We start from the raw sequence: 16,069 nt of genomic DNA on the forward strand, positions 1-16,069 counted from the left end.
CACACTGCATCAAATTGGTCTGCATGGCTGTCGTCCCAGAAGGAAGCCTCTTCTAAAGATGATGCACAAGACCGCAGTTTGCTTAAGAACCATGAATGCCAACATGTACTGTGACATACTGAAGCAGAGCATGATCCCCTCCCTTCGGAGACTGGGCTGCAGGGCAGTATTCCAACATGATAACGACCCCAAACACACCTCCAAGATGACCACTGCCTTGCTAAAGAAGCTGAGGGTAAAGGTGATGGACTGGCCAAGCATGTCTCCAGATCTAAACCCTATTGAGTATCTGTGGGGCATCCTCAAACAGAAGGTGGAGGAGCGCAAGGTCTCTTAACATCCACCGGCTTCGTGATGTCGTCATGGAAGAGGACTCCAGTGGCAACCTGTGAAGCTCTGCTGAACTTCATGCCCAAGAGGGTTAAGCCAGTGCTGGAAAATAATGGTGGCCACACAAAATATTGATACTTTGGGCCCAATTTGGACATTTTCGCTTAGGGGTGTACTCACTTTTGTGGCCAGCGGTTTAGAGATTAATGGCTGTGTGTTGAGTTATTTTGAGGGGACAGCAAACTTACACTGTTATACAAGCTGTACACTCACTACTTTACATTGTAGCAAAGTGTGATTTCTTCAATGTTGTCACATGAAAAGATATAATAACATATTTACAAAAATGTGAGGGGTGTACTCACTTCTGTGAGATACTGTATATTTGTCCCAGTACTGAAGAATCGTTGCTAAATGTTTGAATGCTTGGTCACTACAAAACAGATTGGTGGACATTGTACATGGTAAAGTGATCATGTGGTCAGTGCTTTGTAGTTAGAACCGAATTAATTATTCATTGATGTATTTTCACTGGCTGTACAGTCACAAATCTAGTGTCCTGTAAAAAAATACATTTATATATAAGGGAAAATTTAGTATTTTATTAAGCCTTTAATTTAATTTGAATATAGATGGTTTATTTGTATTATTTTTAACGTGATATGCTGCTCCATGTAAACAGCTTTTTCAACATTTATTTATAATTATGCATGCAGTTATGACCATAATTATTGAAAGATTACATGAAACAAGTGGAATAAATTAAGTAACATTGTCAATAGAAATTACACAAAGGAATAACACAAATCATTTCCCTTAAAATATTTATTGGAGACATGTAAAAACTAGAAAAATAACTGTAAACCCTACAGGAATGACTCGAGAGGGGAAAACATTGGGGATGTTGAACTTAAAGAAAACAAGTTGTAGTCCATTTAAAAAAAAAAAAAAAAAAAAAACACTACAAAACTCACTCCAAAATGTGCTTCGACAGAATCCACACCACTAGATTTAATGATCTTATCATATATTACTGCATTTCAACAAGCTGATGTTTGCAGGTAATAATGGAATATTTAAACAACCTTGCTGTAATATCGCATATCATTGATAAATGCTGACATTCTAAAAAAAATGATATGAGTCACACAGAGAATTGTGCCAAATGAAATATGAAACACTCTCTTATTTACAGTTGACTCGTTGCTATGGGGGCATCAACAAGAATGGTTATGTACATAAATTGAAATACAAATAAGGCATTTATGTGGAAAAAAAAATGAACAATCTTTTTTAAAACAATTTTCAGTGGTGGCAAAACTGTTCATTGAAACAAAGGATGATTTTACCACATGTACAATGTGGGGAAATAAAGAATGGGATATAATAATTTGAATTCATGAACACACACACTTCATTTTTTTCCCCCCTCTTAAATCAGGAAAGAACCGCAAACTTATTCGACACTGGGAACTATTTCCAATCATGGACAAATTTACAATGACGCATTTAACTGTTAATGTGTACAATGCACTGTTCAATATTTCCATACACCTTGCATATAGAAAAGGTTTTTTTCTTCTTTTTCTTTTCAATAGCAATAATAAAAAGTATTGCAAGATGCTAAAGACAGAAGAAAAGTTTGCAAAAACGTCCTCGTTTCTGTAAGGGGATGGTTGGCGTCCAGGCGGAGAGAAATGAATCAGTGATTGAACTGGCGTTATGCGTTCTTTGTCTTGGGCATCTTGCAGTGGCATCATTGGCTTGTGCCCCTCTATAAGTCTGATGGAGACACAGCTCTCTGTTCTTTGGCACTTAGGCTGGTAGACTCAGCTTCTTTCCTTTCAGCACTGAGGAGCAGACAAAAGAATGTCAGAAAATGAAGCAGGAGGAGGATTTTTTTTTTTATCCTAAAACATGCCAAATCCTAAAAATAGAGGCCAAACAAGTGCTTAAACTTCAATTAATACATGCATTAATGTTGAAGGATTCACATAGGTAACTTTCCTAAAGTAACAGTTCACCCAAAAATGAAAATAAGCTGAAAATGTACACCCCTTTAAGCTATCAAAGATTTCTGCAACAGATTTGGAGAAATTTATCATTACATCACTTGCTCACCAATGGATCTTCTGCAGTGAATGGGTGCCGTCAGAATGAGAGTCCAAACAACTGATAAAAACATCCAATAATAATGTCTTATAAAGTGAAAAGCTGTGTGTTTGTAAGAAACAAATCCATTATTAATGTGTTTTAACTTTAAACTGTTGAGTCTGGTCAAAATATGGAAACTGCAATCCATAACTCTTCCTCCAGTATAAATGTCCATACCCTATTGTCCTCTCAAAATCTATGAACACGTGTTTAGAACTGTTTTGGACCATTTTTGCATGGATTGCATTGCTGCTTAATCTGTGCATATTTCTCTCCTGATTCAGACAAGACAACTTTTTTACTAGAGAAAGCAATATTACGGATTCGTATTTTAGCCACATCTTAATGATGGATTTGATTCTTACAAATATGCAGCTTTTCACTTCACAAGACTTTAACTGATGAACTGGAGTGGTATGGATTATTGTGATGTTTTTATCAGCTGTTTGGACTCTCATTCTGACGGCACCCATTCACTGCAGAGGATCCACTGGTGAGCAAGCGATGTAATGATACATTTCTCCAAATCTGTTCTGATGAAGAAACATTAATCTCACAATAAGGTAAACTGTACCTTAGATGTTTTGAAATCTAATTAAAAGCCTAGTCATAAAATTAAATTGTCAATTCAATCAGCAATGCGTTTTAAGAAAGTAAATGTGTCAATTTTAATCTCATGCTGACTTTAAGTTCATGACCACCCAAAGTAGATGTCATTCACACCCACGGTCCTTAAAAAGGTTTAAACTTACCTTTTGTGATGTAAAGGTAGAAGAAGTCACAATAGAGAATAGTCTGGACGACCCCAGCCACGATGGCAATCATGTCAAAGAAGCCCTCAAAGTAGAACCTCCAGATCCAGTTGAAGAGGTAGAGGGCACGGTAGACCCCCAGGCAGAACAGATAGTGGGTAGTGATGGTCTCGGCCTCGCCGGTCTTGCTAATCATAAACAGCTGAGGCAGGATGGCCACAGACTCAAGGTAGATGGAAAAGGTCCACAGAATCTGCCAAGAAAATAAAAATGCATACAGGTTTGAAACAAATTGATGGTAAGTAAATAATGAGAGAATTTTTAAACAAACTCTCACTTTTAAGTTTAATTTACGCTATGTTGTAATTTACTTTTATTTATTATTTGCAACAAGTAATTGCTTTTATAAATTTTTTTTATACATTTTATTTGTGTGTGTACGTATATTTCTCTTTCAGTGTATACTGCTTGGAAATATTATGGCTGTGTTTAACAACGATAATGCCTGTTATTATTTGCAGATGTTTAATAAAGGTTAAAAACAAAACTGGCAAGAATAACACATTTATGATGGTCAAATGCGCAGTGAAGACTCTAATACTCACCTCCAATGGAGAGAAGTCGTGGTTGACCAGAAAGGCAAGACCTCCCACTGGAACCACAAGAAACTCAACTCTGAAAGTGTCATGGTTTCCATCATAAGTTGCCCTGAACTTTGCGTAGATCAGGTAGACTGTGGCATAGGCACATCCGACATAGATAATCTGTTTTTAAAAAGCACAGAAACAAAGAAACTGATTAACTACCAAAGGTCAGAGCACATATAAACCTGTTAACACCGATATAGTCAAAACATTGATTTTGTAATCACTGATATTTAAGATTGACAAATCCATTGATGTGTGCATGTAAATGTTCATTCTATGCCTTTACCTTCATGCTAGTGTTGTATAGAGAAATGAAGGATGTCAGGAGATCCAGGTACCGAGTGGTGAACACCAAGGCAAAGAGTATCTGGCTCTTCCCAGAGATACCTGAGGGCAAAAATATTTGCACTCAGACAACTGCAACGTACAAGTAAATAAGAGAAGACAGCAGCAGTCTTTACTGAACATTGCGCTCATGAACAGTCCAAAAGAGGTGCATCTAGGTCCTCTATATCTATGTGAGTCAAAAGTCTGATGTCAATCTATCTAGTCTACCCAGATGACCAATCCTTGCATAGCCCACACATAACAACATGCACTGCCACGTCAAAGCAAGGAATGCAATGCACATTAGGAACGTATAACAAATAAAAGGAGGGAGAATTTAAAAAGTATGGCATCAAGCATATGAAAAAACGCCCTTTTGACTCACAACGCAGCGTATGAAGATGCAAATTGTCCTCTACATAGTGAAATTATTTGCATAGTCATATATAAAAATAAGTGTTGTACGATATGCTCAATTTTCATATCAAACTACTATTAAATTGTAGTTAGCAAGTAGGCCTGAAGTTTTCTGCTAATTCAATCACTGAGAACAAGCCTGTGATGTTAGATATCCTTCAAATCAGTTCTGCAAAACATTAACGATCACAACATGTTAAATACATACAGATCCGTCCATTTAAACATAATTTTCATTGTCAAATTCAACAAAAATCGAGCCTTCAACAGCTTTCAAGTCAAGTTAACCCACTAGCTTGAGTGCTAACGTGACACAAAAGGCACTTCATTTTACGCTTCATGTTTGAATATAAATTCACAAGACTTTTCCGAAAGCACAAACCAGTCTAAAGTCTCCTCCATCTTTCGTAAACACACATATTAAGAGCGACACATATGAGGAAAGTATGTTTTGTGCGAGATTAGCTCACCTGCGCAGGACCTGCTCTTCCATATCTTGAGCAGGAGGATGATGATGGCAGCTAGATGAGACAGATCTCCAGTCAGCCTAAAGACGTTCATGATGTCTTTCTCGCTCTGGCTGGTGTTTAGTGGTGTGAAAGAGAGCTCGGGGTGAGTGCGATAGCTGTGAACCGGCTCAATGCCGCTCTCCTCCAGAGCATTCCTCCACGAAATATGGCGAATGAGGGGCGACGTGGCCGGTGGACGTGACGTGGCCAACTGCGAGACCGCAATGAATGCTGGGAAGTGTAGTTCATGCGGCCGTGGACTCTGGACACGCCCACTGAGGCTCCCTCACAAAAACTATGGCAAGTTACTATCGAAAAAAAATAATTATCAAAATAACATTATGTAATTTTACTATAGATAGATAGATAGATAGATAGATAGATAGATAGATAGATAGATAGATAGATAGATAGATAGATAGATAGATAGATGGACAGATAGATAGATAGACGGACAGACAGATAGATAGATAGATAGATAGATAGATAGATAGACAGATAGATAGATAGATAGATAGATAGATAGATAGATAGATAGATAGATAGATAGATAGATAGATAGATAGATAGATAGATAGATAGATAGATAGACTGTAAAAGTGATAAATTGACTTAACTTTAAAAAATTGAGTTATTAAGTAAATAATAATTTTTAAAAAATAAGTTAAGTGAATTGTTAAGTTCACTTAACTTTTTTTTTTAATTATTATTTAATTAATCATTTTAAGGCAGCAGGTTTCCTCAAATTTTTTAAGTTAAGTCAACTTATCACTTTTTACAGTGTAGATAGATGGATAGATAGATCGATCTTTTTCAAAGGCATATGCAGACATATTTACCACATTACTCACATGTGACTGTAAGCAGTAGATTCAGAGTGACAAACTGTCTCACACAAGGAAGGAAGAACTGAAGGGACGGATCTGTCACTTCTCATTTTTACACATTTCTGGTTTTATTTCTCAGTTAGGCGTGAGAATTTTGTTCCGAGGACTATCTAACAAATTGAGAAAACAATCACAGAGAGACATCAATGAAAGGAAAAGGAGTCGCACAACAACCCTTCACATCAACATGAACTTTGGTTTCCTATTCACCATCACATTTCTTATGTTTAGCGCAGGTGAGCAGAAACTGAATTGTTCTAGTCTAAAGGATGATTTTTTTTTAAGCTATCATGCTACTATTTAGTTAAACATCTTGTACATTGTAAAACAATGTTGTAAGGTAAACAAAGATTGTTGGAGTGTTTTACAAGAAAGTGCTATTTTAGTCTTCAAAATGTCACATTTAAATCAATGTGTTTTTTGCCATTTCTTATTTGTGAAATTTACTAGCAATTTCTCAGTGAAACGTGCTTCAGAGTAAATACACGATTTTTTCTAGGCCTATAAGAATATGAAATATCAGCAGTTATTTTTATTTTTTTTATATAACATATTCTGAATTTCTTCAGTCAGCGGATGTAAGATAGATGTCCAACAGCCAACAAAGCTGATAAGACAAAAAGAGCAACTGTCCGTCTCTATCCCCTGCTCTGTCACCGTATCCAGCTGTCCTACAGCACACCTTCCTCAGATCTCCTGGTATGTGTTCCGGAAAGACTCTCACTACCAGCTTAATTTGAAAAGCCACTCAATGAAATATACACTGGAGAACCAGGAGCTGACTATCAGCTCTTTGTCAGAAGCAGACTGTGGGGTTTATTACTGTGCAGCATCTCTGCTGGATGGGGCTCAAAACGGGGCGCAGGCAATCGGACAGGGAACCACTTTGAAAGTCTCAGGTAAGAACTAGCAGAGGATTCAGCACAACCTCGGACCGTCATAATTTACATGTGTCATGATGTTCTTGTTTTAAAAGAGCTGTGGTTTATATCCAGGGATGGGCTTAAACATATATCAAGGATTGTTGTTGACTTTGCTAGTGCTGCTGACTGTGTACAGCGTCCTTGTCCTGGCCATCATCATCTGCATAAAGGTTCAATTACAGTACTGCACACAACTTTTCAAAGTAATGCAATGTTACTCTTTGAGGAAAAAACGTATAAAGCTGTCACTGGGGCAGTACGCTACGGTACAAAAGCTAAAAGGGAATAAATTGTACACTTTAGGTACTAATACCATTAATTAAGGTACAAATACTACCTACTAGCTTTTGTACCTCAGGCCAAAGTGACAGCTTTGAACCTTTTTTTCTGAGAGCATTTCTATGTAACACAACTACTCTAATGCTTAAATGTCCTAAGTGTTCACAAAATGTAACCACATTTTTAAAGAGTTTAATGGACTTTAAATAATTGAAATGTTTTTTTTTGTTTGTTTTTTTCATCAATAGACTGGACAATTTGAATCAGTCTTTAAAAGAAGATGGAGTAAAAGTGAGAACAAGGTATTGTTTGCCCTCAATACTGGGTCTATGTTGCTGTATAAAATAGTAATGTTGTGAAATATTATTACAATTTAAAATAAATGTCTTCTGTCTTAATACATTTTAAAATGTAATTTATTCCTGTGATGTCAAAGCTGACTTTTCAGCAGCCATTACTCCAGTTTATTTGAATAGTTTTAAGTTTAAAGGGATAGTTCACCCAAAAATGAAAATGTGATGTTTATCTTCTTACTCCCAGGGCATCCAAGATGTAGGTGACCTTGTTTCTTCAGTAGAACACAAACGAAGATGTTTAACTCAAACCGTTGCAGTCTGTCAGCCATATAATGGCAGTCAATGGTACCCACGGCTTTGAGAGAAAAAAACCAAACACAGACAAAACCAAATTAAACCCTGTGGCTCGTGAAGATACATTGAGGTCTAAAGACACGAAACGATCAGTCTGTGCAAGAAACTGAATAGTATTTATATCGTTTTTTTTACCTCTGATCCACCGCACGGTCCAACTGTCCTGAGCGTGTTCACACAACAGCCAGCACATTATTATTATTATTATTATTATTATTATTATTATTCTTGCTTTACAGAGGATCGCAGTCTTATAAGTGCATTACCGCCACCTATCTCTCAAATGGACCATTGGCACTCTATCTACAATCTCAATTAGGAGTGTCAGTGGTCCATTTGAGAGATAGGCTGTTGTGAACGCGCTCAGGACAGTTGGACAGTGCGGTGGATCAGAGGTAAAAAACTATAGAAATCCTGTTCAGTTTCTTGCACAGACCGATTGTTTCAATGTATCGTCACGAGCCACAGGGTTTAATTTGGTTTTGTCTGTGTATGTTTTTTTTCTCTCTCAAAGCTGTGGATACCATTGACTGACATTATATGACTGACAGACTGCAACGGTTTGAGTTAAAAAATCTCATTTTCATTTTCGGGTGAACTATCCCTTTAAAGAAAATAAAAGAAATATGTCAGAATATGAATACATCAGAAATATGTTAATTTGTGTTCTGAAGATGAACAGATGTCTTGCGGGTTTGGAACGACATGAGGCGGAGTAATTAATGACAGAATTTTCATTTTTGTGTGAACTATCCCTTTAAGGGATTCTTTATTTGTCACATACACATGTGATGTTAAATGTATCCTAGTAGAATAAAAGTATTAATTTCTTTGTACTGACCCCAAACTTTTGAAGATATTGTGAAAAAAGCGTTGTCTTTTCAGGAGGAATCAGCTAGGCAAGTGATCTTCAGTGGAGTGGTGCAAGAACTCTGCAAGAGGAACTTAGTGGGTAGCAAAATGCAGCCGCACTACAAAGTTTCCCAAAACAAGGTTTTCAGACTATTCTTTTAAAACGCATATTTTTAGCAAATGCTCAATAATTTCTAATAATTTATATGTACATAGAAGAGTTGGCATGTTTATGATTAAAAAGTGTATATGTTATAGCCTAACTTTTATTTTCAATCTTCCCTATAGTCTGCAGGTCTTCAGAATGCGTACCATAGTGAAGATGTTTACCAAAATCTTGATGAGTGAAGAAAACGAATGCCCGGATCTGCGACACCTGCAGCTTCCAGCAAACCAGAAGTTTAACTGCAACATATTGGATTTTTGCACTCATTAAAAAATTTGTCATGTTCACATTTCTACCATGTGTGCTATTTTTACTGATAAAAAAAACAAAAAAAAAAATACTTGATGTGGTAATATGGAGGTTGGGTGACCCAATATTGCGACATGTTGTCTGTTGATGACCTTCCTCTCACAAGCGTTTTACAGTCACGTGAGCACTCTTGCTATGTTTAACTGTATTTGTTAAATGCTGAGTTAATCTATTCATCGTATTCAAGATGTTGTGCACGAACTGAGCATAATGTCACTGTTATTTGCAGGATCAGCACTATAACAGCACATTTCATTCTTACATTAGACCCAGTATTTTTTTTTCTGTTGTGTCAGAGGGGCAGAATTGAGCAGACAGGCTGTTTTTGTTTTCTTTTATGTGTCCTCGTAATCTGTATTTTATTTTTACTATGTCTACAAAGCTAGCAAAATAACACCAACACCTAATTTCTTTACTTAAAATAATTCATTACCTAAATCTGACTACATTTAAACAGTCTAATTCCGAACACGCCAAATTTGTTCTCTTATCATTACAAAATACGATCAGATTTGCACAAATTAGGTTTTTATTTTTAGTCATTAACCAATAAACAAACGTGACACAAACCATTTCTCGTTTGTGTTATTTGTATCATCGGATAGCTTTGCTACAATTTTTTTTTATTATGCAATTATGTACATATTAATACAAACATCTCACAACAGTGATAGAAAAAAATTACAGTGTCTACAGAAGGGAAAAAACAACAAAAACAAGTGCATGTACATTGGTAAACATTTTTTTTAGATCTATACCAGGGATTAAAAAAAATTACAATTTAAACATTTAATTAACCAAATTAAAGTGACAGTGCTTCATAGGTCTTTTTAGCTTTTCCTGTTTCTTCTTCTTCTTCTTTGGTGTTTATTGGCGGTTGGCAACCTAGCTTATTGGTGCATTACCGCCACCACCTGGAATGGAGTATGGATCATGATATTTGCTTGTATACTAAATATAAATGAACATAAAAACCAAGCAAAACAAATAAACAAACTGGAAAATGAAACACAATAAATAAACAAAAAAACAATCAAAACGCCTTTTCTGTTTCTAATATAGTGCAAAGTAGAGCTTTGCTAGAACAGACAGGTCTCTCGACTGCCGCTAGAGGTCGTCATTATCACGGCTGTGATCAAATATCGCGATGCTTGCGCTGGAATAAATGCTCCGCGAACTCTCGTGCGGCCTTCTTCTTCCTGCATACACATCACGTAAGTGAGCATGGCCTTCTGTCATCGCGGAACAATATCTGTTAATATCTCCGCAATCGCGAAATAAAAATGCTACATTTGTATAGGAGACATCCGTGTTCGTCTTAGTAACAATATAAGCGCGAAATGAATCCTATGAATTGAGCGGGTAGGTTATTTTAGAGCACTTTTAAGTAGATGGTCTCAAAAATGGCGGGGCACCGGTGTAATTAGTAATTTATTCTTAATATACTTAACTTTATTATATAATTCGTATTAGTTACACTATTTAATATACATATTTTGTCTATAACGTCTACGTTGGCTTATATAGTAGCATGTTAGTCTGATGTAGGTTACATGTGCACTTGTCTTTATCATGTGTCTGACATTCAAGTCGCTTGTTCATTAATCGACGGTTTTTTTCATGTTTTACAGCAAATGGCGGACGACGCCGGTGGTAGAGGAGGTTTTCGCGGGGGTTTCGGCACTGGCGGCCGGGGTCGCGGTCGTGGTCGCGGCAGGGGCCGTGGAAGAGGCCGCGGGCCCCGCGGAGGAAAGTCTGAGGATAAGGAGGTAAAACACCAGCCAAATCCTGCTCTGCTGTGACTTACAGATTGGCATTGATTAATGTTTTATTAAAGATATGCATTCTCTCATATATTGTGTACTGTTATGCTAGCCTTTTGTTTTGGCTTTATTGCATATGTACTGTGCAAGTAGCTGTCAATAACAATTGATAAGGTGTATAGTTGTAGCTTCAGTTGCTAATAGACAGTATTTCTGTTTCATATAGTGGGTGCCCGTGACCAAACTTGGTCGTCTGGTGAAGGACATGAAGATCAAGACCCTGGAGGAGATCTACCTGTATTCTCTGCCCATCAAGGTAAAGTTGGCTACTAATATATTCACCGTATTGATTTTATGAATGTATTTTATAAAAATAAAACTTACATACTGACTGGATCTTCCAGTCTAAAACTCAATGTGCTGAGGCACAGAACCCAGTCCTTTTCCTGCAAGCTTTGTTTTTCAAGAGTCTTTTAAACTTGGATACATGTCACAATACAAAAAAGGAGAGATTTTCTGCAGCTTCTGGTTCATTGTGCCTTTAAAGTTACCAAAAAACCTCCACAAAGTGACATGCTTTGCTTATTGTGAAACGTATTGCCTTTCTTTCCTGTAGGAGTCTGAGATCATTGACTTCTTCCTGGGTTCAGCCCTGAAAGATGAAGTCCTGAAGATCATGCCTGTCCAGAAACAGACCAGGGCTGGTCAGCGCACCAGGTTTAAGGTGACTTCCTACTACTTGAGTGTTAAACACTAGTCAAATTCCTTATAACATTTTCAAAATGGTTCATAATTGCTCATGTATCTCAATCTTCTAGGCCTTTGTTGCTATTGGTGACTACAATGGCCATGTTGGTCTGGGAGTGAAGTGCTCCAAAGAGGTAGCAACTGCTATCCGTGGCGCCATCATCCTGGCCAAACTGTCCATCATTCCCGTCAGGAGAGGATACTGGGGTAACAAGATCGGAAAACCACACACCGTGCCGTGCAAAGTGAGTGTTCGCAGGTGGTTTGGTGCATGGTTTGACTATGTTTGGATGTGCTTTTAATGGCTGAACATGTATCCGCTCAGGTGACCGGTCGCTGTGGTTCGGTCCTGGTGCGTCTCATTCCTGCTCCCCGTGGTACCGGCATTGTGTCTGCTCCCGTGCCCAAGAAACTGCTGATGATGGCTGGTATCGACGACTGCTACACCTCAGCCAGGGGCTGCACCGCCACTCTGGGCAACTTTGGTAAGGGGCTTTCGTTTGAATACCAATGTTTCAGGATAAAAGCTGTCTATGCTTGAGTAGTTCAATGATGATAATGTGTATTTTCTCACTGCAGCCAAGGCCACCTTCGACGCGATCTCAAAGACGTACAGCTACCTGACCCCTGATCTCTGGAAGGAAACGGTGTTTACCAAGTCTCCTTACCAGGTAATGTGTATTTTCATTTCAAATGTTCCTTTACACATGCATCATGGCGCTCTTGAAACTAAAGTGTCTGTCCCGTTTCAGGAATTCACCGATCATCTGGCCAAGACTCACACCAGGGTCTCTGTTCAGAGGACTCAGGGAGCTCTTCCGGCAGCCTCCTAAATTTTGTACAATGGATTGAAATAAAGAAAACCCACTTTCAGTCTGTGCTCTGTTGTTTGACATTGTGAAAGCAAATGGTTTAAGTTATGTTTTTAATATACATACCCAAAACTGTCCCAAGAAAGTGGGCAAATTCAAGTTCTCAGGTGTTTATCAGGTGGTTTAAAATTACTAAGTTTGCTGTATTGTGTCTATGGCTGAAGGGGCTTCAAACAGTCCTATTGTGTCTGCAAAGCACAGCTTTTTGGATTTTATTACCAAAAAAGACCATTAAAATGTCTGTTTTGCATCATAGCTGTTTAGTGTAATTTTAATTCACCTGGAATGCCGTACTAAGATTGTTAATAAAATTTAAATATCTTACTCTCACCAAGGCTACATTTATTTGATTAAAGACAAAAGTAATATTGTGAAATGTTATTCCAGTTTAAAGTAACTTTTCTGTTTTAATATATTTTCAAATATAAGATTCTTTCCATGTAAAGCTGAATTTTCAGCATCGTCGTTACTGCAGTCTTGTGTCACATGATCCACTATAAATCATTCTATTGATTGCACCAAAAACATTTTGTCAATGTTGAAAAGTTGTTCTGCTTCATATTTTTGTGGAAACAGTGCTACATTTTTTCAGAATTGTTTAATGATTGGAAAGTTCAAAAGAACAAAGCAATTATTAAATATTTGGTATACTGTATGCTGAGGTCAACCCTCTTTGTGCAACGTTGATGTGTACTGCTGCCACTGTTGTGAGTACATTAGAAACCAAATCTTACTTGGCTGGAACAAATTACATTTATAGAAAGTGTACTGTGATTTATAGACTTTGAGCAGCAAATGGCAATAAGCAATTGCATATTAAATCAACTATATGGTTTTTAAAATGTTGGAAATGTCAATACAAAACCAACAACACTATTGAAAGCACTTCTAAAGCACAAATGTGAATAAAAGTAAAGTAGTGATAACAGGAAAGTCATGTGTAAAGTAGTAATTACTACTCTGAAACTGACTGGATTTTATTGAATAACAACAGCTACTAAAAAGTCACTTTCCAATAAACTTTATTTTACACTTTGATACACAGATGTGAGAGATTGACATAGAAAAGCCAAAGGAGGGGTTTATAGGTTTATGCCTGCGGTTGCTCTGCCATCATTCTCTCCTTCTGTTTCATCAGACACTTCCGTGCGCTGGCGTACGCACCAAGATCCCCATCTAGAAGAATTGAAGATGTTAACAGCCAGGAAATAGCTCCTGGACATTTATATAAACGCTTTTGATTTCCTTGTCAATTTAAAAGCATTTTAGACAACATCTAGTACAACTGACTTGTCCCACTGTGTCATATATTGAATGGATTTAAAACAGCACTGCTAATAGCACTTAAAAAGATTTCTACCAGACATGATACTCACAGCGTGACTGAAAGGCCTTGGAAACTTGATCAAACTGCTGCAATTCTTTATAGCAGTTCTGTCTATAACTGGGACCCTCACGCTGCTGGCAGGCCCGAAGACGTTCCTGGATCACCTTCACAATCTCCTGATCCACCTTACTGCAGACAAAAAATATAAATAAATAGTGATTGTGTGCACAAAACGTCATTATGTAATGCAATGCTTAATGATATATACAAGGCTTTCTGATGCAACATACTAGTCTCTTCTCCACTGCATCTCGGCCTCATAATAGCACACATAATCTCCTTCCTGGCACTGAGTCAGCTCAGGAACACGGCGGAACTTCTGATGATAGTAGGAAGACTTCTTACCGCTCTGGATGCCTTCGACAATGTCTGGTAGATCAAAAAACAGGGCAATTACATAAAGGATCATGAATTTCAAGCCAAGTAGACTTCAGTTGTTTTAGTCATTAAAGGAATAGTATGCTCAAAAATGAAAATTTGCTGGAAACTCTCAGGCCATCCATGTAAACGAGTTTGTTTCTTCATCAGAACAGATTTGGAGAAATTTAACATTACATCACTTGCTCACCAGTGGATCCTCTGCAGTGAATGGGTGCCGTCAGAATAAGAGTCCAAACGGCTGATTAAAAAAACCCCACAATAAATCCACATGACTCCAAATCATCAATTAATGTCTTATGAAGCCAAAAGCTGTTTATATCAAACAAATTCCTCATTAAGATGTTTTTAACTAAAATACAAGTCCTCTATCCATAATATTGCTTTCTCCAGTGAAAAATGTGTCTTGTCTGAATCAGGAGAGAAATATGAACAGATCAAGTACTGTTTATAAGAATAGAAAACAGTGCAAAACAGTTCTAAACAAATATGTTGGTGGATTTTGATGTGAGAGGACAACAGGGCATGAACTTTTTCGCTAGAAGAAACATTATTAAGGATTATGGACTTGCTAGAAATGTTTGTTTAGAGTAAAAAACACCTCAATTGATTTAGTTCTTACAAACATGCAGCTTTTCACGTCACAGTATGTTAATTGATGGACTGGAGTCATGTGGATTACTTGATTACTTGTGGATGTTTTTTATCAGCTGTTTGGACTCTCATTCTGACGGCACCCATTCACTGCACAGGATCTGTTGGTGAGCAAGTGATGCAATGATAAATTTCTCCAAATCTGTTCTGATGAAGAAACAAACCTATCTACATCTTGGATGGTCTGAACAAGAGAACATTTTCTGCACATTTTTTGGGTAAACTATTTTTTCATTAACCCATTTCCTCAACTCTGAAATGACAATGAATGAAACTAAACTAAAATGCATTGCTATTACAAAAACACAAACAACCAATGAGAAGAAAAAAAAGTCACAAAACTCCAAGAAAAACACCATAGTTTAACGAATATTTCCAATACTCATAACTCAAAAATTGGGTTCTCAAAAATAAAGGGTTAAAAGTTTGTGTTTGATATTAAACAACATGGAGACACGATTCTTAGACGAGATGCTGAGTCTTAGGATCATATACATGCCTGTAAAGGGTTAATATTCAGAAATTACGTCCCCTAATACAAGGGTTAAAACACAAATGCATGTCCATAATTTGCCTTTCACACTTCAAGGGCTACTATATATCAAACTGGATTAATAAGCATATGTAAACAGTATCAGATCCACTAGTGTGGAGTCGCTTCACCTCTGAATGTAGTCACTGGCAAATCCACCGAGTAGTAGAAGAGCTTTGATAGTATTAAAGCTGGATTCGGCAGAGCCGATTGTCTATCCACCACTGGGGTCCGATTGGGAGGCTCTGGATACGCATCTTTATCATGATCTGACGGCATTTTCGACCATTAATCGGAAGGGAAATCTCAAAAATCCTTTAATCGACCTCCCGTTTCTCTCCTCCACAGTGCGCATGCGCGCTTCACACAACATGGCGAGAAAGGTCACCGAGCTGCGACGCATAAACGGAGTGAAAACGACTTGTATTTTATTTTATTTGTATATTTTTTATAAAACAAATCCGCTATTAATCTCTATAAAATTGACTATTTTATATCCCCGTTTCGTTTGTAAACAGCCAGGTTGAAGGTGAA

At 37.4% G+C, this 16,069-nt stretch overlaps 4 protein-coding genes across 4 annotated transcripts; 2 read left to right on the plus strand and 2 right to left on the minus strand.

The window, feature by feature from the left end:
• Positions 1-1,129: 1,129 nt before the first annotated feature.
• kdelr2a (KDEL endoplasmic reticulum protein retention receptor 2a) lies at positions 1,130-5,362 on the minus strand. Its single transcript, XM_058771824.1, has 5 exons — positions 5,098-5,362; positions 4,170-4,270; positions 3,842-4,000; positions 3,237-3,489; positions 1,130-2,180 (listed from the first exon to the last, which is right to left on the minus strand). The coding sequence occupies exons 1-5, from the start codon at positions 5,186-5,188 to the stop codon at positions 2,146-2,148; spliced, it is 639 nt and encodes a 212-aa protein (XP_058627807.1). The 5' UTR covers positions 5,189-5,362; the 3' UTR covers positions 1,130-2,145.
• Positions 5,363-6,034: 672 nt separating this feature from the next.
• si:ch211-139g16.8 (immunoglobulin superfamily member 6) lies at positions 6,035-9,180 on the plus strand. The gene is made up of 6 exons (XM_058771823.1): positions 6,035-6,259; positions 6,593-6,922; positions 7,019-7,116; positions 7,474-7,527; positions 8,761-8,868; positions 9,016-9,180. Exons 1-6 carry the CDS (start codon positions 6,211-6,213, stop codon positions 9,073-9,075), a joined length of 699 nt encoding a protein of 232 aa, XP_058627806.1. The 5' UTR covers positions 6,035-6,210; the 3' UTR covers positions 9,076-9,180.
• A 1,133-nt stretch (positions 9,181-10,313) lies between these two features.
• Positions 10,314-12,585, plus strand: rps2 (ribosomal protein S2). Its single transcript, XM_058770717.1, has 8 exons — positions 10,314-10,416; positions 10,834-10,971; positions 11,192-11,281; positions 11,582-11,689; positions 11,784-11,957; positions 12,038-12,197; positions 12,292-12,383; positions 12,465-12,585. The coding sequence occupies exons 2-8, from the start codon at positions 10,837-10,839 to the stop codon at positions 12,543-12,545; spliced, it is 840 nt and encodes a 279-aa protein (XP_058626700.1). The 5' UTR covers positions 10,314-10,416; positions 10,834-10,836; the 3' UTR covers positions 12,546-12,585.
• Positions 12,586-13,589: 1,004 nt separating this feature from the next.
• ndufb10 (NADH:ubiquinone oxidoreductase subunit B10) lies at positions 13,590-15,909 on the minus strand. The gene is made up of 4 exons (XM_058770719.1): positions 15,667-15,909; positions 14,202-14,340; positions 13,961-14,100; positions 13,590-13,760 (listed from the first exon to the last, which is right to left on the minus strand). Exons 1-4 carry the CDS (start codon positions 15,812-15,814, stop codon positions 13,675-13,677), a joined length of 513 nt encoding a protein of 170 aa, XP_058626702.1. The 5' UTR covers positions 15,815-15,909; the 3' UTR covers positions 13,590-13,674.
• Between the last annotated feature and the right edge of the window lie 160 nt (positions 15,910-16,069).

Source organism: Onychostoma macrolepis, chromosome 03 (assembly GCF_012432095.1).
Source record: "Onychostoma macrolepis isolate SWU-2019 chromosome 03, ASM1243209v1, whole genome shotgun sequence".
Classification (NCBI taxonomy): Eukaryota; Metazoa; Chordata; class Actinopteri; order Cypriniformes; family Cyprinidae; genus Onychostoma; species Onychostoma macrolepis.

Bases quoted from the DNA above. Each gene is read 5' to 3' on its own strand.
- si:ch211-139g16.8 (XM_058771823.1), top strand. From the start codon at position 6,211: ATGAACTTTGGTTTCCTATTCACCATCACATTTCTTATGTTTAGCGCA. The intron at 6,260-6,592 runs GTGAGCAGAAAC...GAATTTCTTCAG, and splicing joins ATTTCTTATGTTTAGCGCAG to TCAGCGGATGTAAGATAGAT. The intron at 6,923-7,018 runs GTAAGAACTAGC...GTTTATATCCAG, and splicing joins AACCACTTTGAAAGTCTCAG to GGATGGGCTTAAACATATAT.
- kdelr2a (XM_058771824.1), bottom strand. From the start codon at position 5,188: ATGAACGTCTTTAGGCTGACTGGAGATCTGTCTCATCTAGCTGCCATC. The intron at 3,490-3,841 runs GTGAGTATTAGA...TTTTCTTGGCAG, and splicing joins ACGACTTCTCTCCATTGGAG to ATTCTGTGGACCTTTTCCAT. The intron at 2,181-3,236 runs GTAAGTTTAAAC...TCTGCTCCTCAG, and splicing joins CTACCTTTACATCACAAAAG to TGCTGAAAGGAAAGAAGCTG.
- ndufb10 (XM_058770719.1), bottom strand. From the start codon at position 15,814: ATGCCGTCAGATCATGATAAAGATGCGTATCCAGAGCCTCCCAATCGG. The intron at 14,341-15,666 runs GTGAAGCGACTC...TTGATCTACCAG, and splicing joins GCCAGTGACTACATTCAGAG to ACATTGTCGAAGGCATCCAG. The intron at 14,101-14,201 runs GTATGTTGCATC...TTTTGTCTGCAG, and splicing joins ATGCAGTGGAGAAGAGACTA to TAAGGTGGATCAGGAGATTG.
- rps2 (XM_058770717.1), top strand. From the start codon at position 10,837: ATGGCGGACGACGCCGGTGGTAGAGGAGGTTTTCGCGGGGGTTTCGGC. The intron at 12,198-12,291 runs GTAAGGGGCTTT...TTCTCACTGCAG, and splicing joins CGCCACTCTGGGCAACTTTG to CCAAGGCCACCTTCGACGCG. The intron at 12,384-12,464 runs GTAATGTGTATT...GTCCCGTTTCAG, and splicing joins TTACCAAGTCTCCTTACCAG to GAATTCACCGATCATCTGGC.